This window comes from Hippoglossus stenolepis, chromosome 22, assembly GCF_022539355.2.
Source record: "Hippoglossus stenolepis isolate QCI-W04-F060 chromosome 22, HSTE1.2, whole genome shotgun sequence".
Lineage (NCBI taxonomy): Eukaryota > Metazoa > Chordata > Actinopteri > Pleuronectiformes > Pleuronectidae > Hippoglossus > Hippoglossus stenolepis.
In genome coordinates, this window is record NC_061504.1 from 4,585,863 (window position 1) to 4,591,500 (window position 5,638).

The 5,638-nt window shown below is 40.5% G+C and overlaps 1 protein-coding gene across 2 annotated transcripts; it reads left to right on the plus strand.

Annotated features, from left to right (window-relative positions):
- Positions 1-144: 144 nt before the first annotated feature.
- On the plus strand, positions 145-4,509 carry nudt5 (nudix (nucleoside diphosphate linked moiety X)-type motif 5). Of its 2 annotated transcripts, none has more exons than XM_035148031.2 (10): positions 145-290; positions 625-698; positions 1,524-1,591; positions 1,684-1,736; positions 1,815-1,922; positions 2,439-2,534; positions 2,669-2,770; positions 3,104-3,112; positions 3,208-3,261; positions 3,372-4,509. In XM_035148031.2, the coding sequence occupies exons 2-10, from the start codon at positions 633-635 to the stop codon at positions 3,479-3,481; spliced, it is 666 nt and encodes a 221-aa protein (XP_035003922.1). In that variant the 5' UTR covers positions 145-290; positions 625-632; the 3' UTR covers positions 3,482-4,509. The 2 variants fall into 2 exon arrangements, with proteins under 2 accessions (XP_035003922.1, XP_035003923.1); XM_035148032.2 differs by lacking the exon at positions 145-290 and adding an exon at positions 297-531.
- Positions 4,510-5,638: the final 1,129 nt, after the last annotated feature.

The window sequence follows — 5,638 nt, forward strand, 5'->3', positions numbered from 1 at the left end:
ATATTTTAATATTTATAATTCATTTGGTGTTGTTTTGTTTATGTCAACAAACAATATTTGGCTAATTTATCGTAAATCATTCTATAATAGAAGTAATGTTAAGCCACAAATGTAATTTAATAATCTCTTTAGTCATTATATGATATAATCTACACTAACAAATATTAAATCAATAAAGGCAGTCTTTCAGGAAACTTAACTTGGGTGATGTTTGCCCTACCGGAAGTGCTAGCGGAGTGACACATCTGTACTTCTCTTCCACCACCACTGACGCGAGGCTGCAGTTTCACGTGAGTTCACTTTAGTTGTTTTCCTCCTTTTCCCCCCAGATTATTTCAAAAGTTTTAAAAACACACGAGCTTCAAACGTGTTGTCATGTGGAGCGGCTAGCGCCTAGCAGAGAAGCTAACCGCAGCTGTGTCTGTACACGTTCCCCTCGGTCCGAGTTGGCTCTGTGTGTTGCAGCAGCAGCTAATTGAGCAACACATGATCACAAACCTCCCGTCCCGACCACAGGCTGTTTCTAAAGAGGTCTGGGAACTGTGGTTTGTAACTGAATCCTCGTCTAATGTCGTGTTCCAGTCAGGTTTGAAGTTGTCTGATTGTCTTCTCGTCCGTTTGCAGTCGTCCTAATGTCAACAATGAACAACTCTGAGGAGCCCAAAGTGACCACAGCCCCACACATAGTGAAGGAGGAGGTACGGTTGGTTTTTCCACAAGAGGATTTCGCCACTGAACCAAACTGGATGCGTCAGCCTATAATGATATCCAATGTGCAGATACAGTGTACAATACAACACATCTTTGGTGTTTAATATATAATTATGTATTTATTTATGCCCTCATTTCGTCTAATATTGGAATTTTTGTGAGTAAAATATTATGGATGTGAAAAGAGTAAAACAAAATTAAGTCAAAGATATTTCAAATAATAAAGTGATTCTAGGACACTCAGTGTTACATCAGAGTTGAATCAACACCTCTAAGCAGACTATTTTAAGAACAAGCTTCACAAACCTGTGTTTACTTAACCTAACCAGTTTCTGGTGAGAGTGTCACCGTTGCTTTACCTCACAGCTTAGATTGAACTGGAGGAGGAACCGTACAATCAGACCTGATCGCTTTTCCCACATTGATTCAAAAATCAGATGCTTCTGCATGATGTCTTTCTGTCATTGCTTCCTCACTGCTGTCTCACAGATCGCCACAGATAAGAAGTAACCATCAACTTTTTAATATAGGATAAAACTGCAAAGTCGATGTTCATCACATTCATTTTTCTTAACACTCTTCCTTGTATGGAGCTTTTAAGCTGTAAAGCGTTGTGATCACTAAGTGACGCGTTAATAATAAATAATAAAAACTTGAATTTATAGAGCCCCTTTCAAGAGACCCAAGGACACTTTTCATGTTTCACTCGGTAAGAAAAGAAAACAATCCACACAAAGATATGCTGGGGCTTGGGTTTCGTACCTCTCAGGTCGTCCTAGCTCAGCGTCTTCATGCTGCCCTCTGTGTTCCAGCTCATGGCAGCGGGGAAATGGTTGAAATTGGAGAAAACAACATACATGGACCCAGCTGGAAACACCAGGTACTGCTCTATAACTCACTAATACCCCCTACAAAAGAAAACAAAGCTGCTTCTCCTTGAGCTGCTTTCACTCCCTGTTTTCCTTCCCCCAGAACCTGGGAGACTGTGAAGAGGACAACGAGGCAGACCCACATAGAAGTGGACGGTGAGCAATATCCGTCTCTTTCCCTGTGTTGTCGGCTTATATTCCAGTTCTTCAGAGTTTAACACGATTCTCCTGCAGGTGTGGGAATCATCGCCCTCCTGAAACGGACGCTCCATAAAGACTGTGTAGTGATGGTGAAGCAGTTTCGTCCTCCTATGGGATGCTGCTCTCTGGAGTTTCCTGCAGGTCAGGCTTCTTTCCCCCTCACGTGCATGGACATTTAGTTTGAACTGTGGAAGGGACTCAGGGAACACAAAGTTTCAATGTTTTGTAATATCACACTAAGAGCTGCTGCACTGAACTCCGGATAATCACCTGGAGTTTCTCCTGCCACTGCCCCAGTAAAAACTGGGATAATGTCTGAATGAGCGAGTGAGAACACAGAAGGAGATCCTCAAAGCGATGTTTCTAACAGGCGACAGACGTAAAACTGAAAAATGAAACAAAGAATATAATTATGTTAGTGGTGCCATACATGCATAAAAGTATGTGTAGTAGTGTGGATGTGTTGTAAACAAAAAGGTAATCTCTGAGCAGAGAATCTCCTGCTCTGGAGAAAGTCCAGACCCCAATGTGCAGACATCTACTCAGTTCATGTCTGAAAACGATTGAAAAGTCATTTGATAACCAGCTTTGCATGCTATATAGTTTGGTTTCAACCGATACAATGGTATATATATTATCTGTGTCTGCTGTGCTCAGGGTTGATCGACGAGGGGGAAACGGCGGAAGTTGCTGCCCTGAGGGAGCTGAAGGAAGAAACCGGCTACAAGGGCGAAGTAGCGGGAGTTACCCCAGGTATCACCACACAGAGAGATACTGAACACCCGATACATCAGCTGCCTCTCCTGCTTATATCTTATCTCTTGTTTTCAGGTGAAGTCTGGTTGTGTGTGTGTGTAGTGTTGTTAATCTTCTTACTTTGATCGTAGTGACCTGCCTGGACCCCGGGCTGTCTAACTGCACCACTCAAATCGTCATGGTCAACATCAACGGAGACGACATGGAGAATATCAACCCGACGCAACAGCTTGGTGAGCAGGATTCAAACATTCATGCACCTACTGATTCATTTATTCGTCCCCTTACTCTTGTTTCATTAAACATTTACTCCTCATCCTCTCACACTTTCTAATCCTTTTATTTGCTCAGTTATATGATTTAGTCTCTGGCTCATTTCATTCCTGCCACCTCTTACTCTTTCCCTCATGTGGGAACACTTGTACCATGTTGGTCATCATTTAATCGTTGGCTGAGTGCACTTCTAGTTTTAAATGATTTCCCCAACAGTAGGGTTTTGTGTCATGAATGTGTTTGCATGTAACATATAAATGGTATTAACCATCTTCTGTTGTGTTCTCCCACAGGCGATGGAGGTGAGTTACATTTTCCCACTTTTTCAGAAATAATCTTTTTTCTTTCATAAGACAAATCATCAGACATCATCACCACTTGTATCTTCTCTCTCCAGAATTTGTAGAAGTCATTCTTTTACCTCTTGATGAATTCCAGACGAAAATAGACGGTGAGACCTCGGGGGGGGGGGGTTTGCAGAGAACTTATCACGAGAGCAACAGGATCAAGCACACCATCGCAAAAAACGCTAACATACTTGTTGTTGGTTCGATTTTGCAGATCTGATGAAGAAAGAGAAAATTGTGGTGGATGCTAAAGTTTACATCTTCGCCATGGGGATGGTTCAGGCCTTCTTCAAACCGAGGGAGCTCCCTGTCCTGAAGCAGTGAAGCGTCCCGGGGATTGAGGGGAATAATCGTCTTTAGTCATATTCCTAGGGCTCCGACACAGGACTGGAAAGATTTGAAAACGCACTATTAAAGAAACGGTTGATATCCCCACTCTAATAAGGCATCATGTGACGAATTAGACTTGAACTGTGGCTTTAGACCCCATGTAACCACACACAGTATTTTAATATTTGTCCATTGAGCAACATGGCAGAAGATGCAATGAAATTGAACACGACATTTATGAAATCAAATAATTAAAATCAAAGTCTTTAAAAAAAAAAAAAGCCTTGGTTTAAGAAACTGAGCCTATGAAGGAGCCCTGGTTACGCTACATGTCCTGGACGACTGTTTGCTCTCAGCATGGAGGAACTGTTAAACACCGTGAGGCTGCACAATCCGGTGGCCGAGTATTTGCACGCTTAAGGCAGAATACGTCTCAGGCTTTAGTCTTGTATGCCTTAAGTGACTAACAGTTGTTTACAGGTTTTTATGAGATTATAAGTAGTTTGATAGGATGAAATTTGTTTGGATTTTTTTTTTAATCTTGTAATTGTGAAACATTCCTTACATGCCCTAATATAGGTTTTGCTGAATATATGGAGGGAAAACTATCACCTCAATCCATCTAAACACTTAAAACTGGTTATTTGTTTGATATATTCATTATTTTTCTCAACTATAACTTTGCCAATAAGGTTTTGGTTTCAGTCTCCAAGAATCAAAGATTTGGATACAAACATTTAACAGAGAGTTCTATCAATCTGCCAAGTCACAAAATATATCCTGCAATGTATTAAAAGTAACATATTTTGGACTATTAACAGTTTTAACTAAATGAGGTTTGTTTGTTTTTTCTTTTTGACTCCATAGTAAATGAGCAACAGATGTACTGTTCTGATCAAATCCGTAACTGACCAAAAGGAAATATCCTGTGCTGTGCCTCTAACCTCATTACGGTGCAATTAACTGTGATGCTGTAATTAGTCTAGAAATGACTGACGAATGAATAAATGCCATACTACCTATGCTCTGTGGGCTTCTGTTCTTTGATTTGTTTGCCAGCGTGATTACACAAAAACTACCAAACAAAATTCCATGAAACTGGTGGAGTTGAGCCCATTAATCAGGTCTCGCCCATAAGGACGACAGGCTACACTGCGTCTTTAGCTTAAGGTCCAAATTCGGGTGAGCACAAAAACTGTGGATTTGACTCTTAAATTACAGTTGATGCATTTTCCTTCAGTGCTCCTTCTCTCTCCTGCTCTTCTTCCTCCTCTGCTGTTGATAGCCCCTTTATTGCTGCAGTGGCAACAGTTATTTATGCCTGCACACAAAGGCATGTAGTGCACACACAATTTGCAGCCAAGCCATATGGCATGTGCACATTCTAAAAGAAATGAGGGACACAAGGTCTTTTAAGTGTTTGTGTTTTTACTTGGGGAGAGTAGCTGCTGGGGTGTGTGTGTGTGTGTGTTTGTGATATTGAGTTAACTTGGTACATTTCACTTACTTTTACTAAGTCTTTTTTTCTGGTGCAGTTTGTGCTCACTGTTTATTGATTGGTCGGTTTGGTGTCTTTCTGCCTCATCAGGTAGGAACGTTCTATTCAAAGTGCAGACTGATAGCAGGTATAGATAGCAGCATTCTTTGCTTCACCTTTGTTTCTTATATTAATTTCGCATAACTCACAAAGACATAAATAATTACAAGATTTATTAGTGTTAGTTCAGGCTGGACAAAATAGCCAAAGACTATATCTAAATATATATGTTAATATGAGTGGATATCGATGATTATTATTTTTACCCTTGAGTGAAGGTTGTGGTTTTAAACTCTTCTTCTTTATGAGCAGAGAATGACAAACACTACCTCCTCACAGTGCTCAAACAATATTTATCGATATATACAAGACTTGTGTTCTATTGCTATTGATAAATCATATTGTGGTGATTGATATTGTTTTGTTGTCCAGTCCTAGTTTCAGTATAAATCTGCTTTCACACATGCACCAAACTTCTCTACACATTATACTATTATTATTTTTTGATCGCTCCGTTCATCACAAACAAACCGCAGTATAGTTTTCTGCCAGCAGGTGGCGACACTGCACCTTTAAGCTAGTTTACCGGTACAATTCAAAGAAGAGGAGGAGAA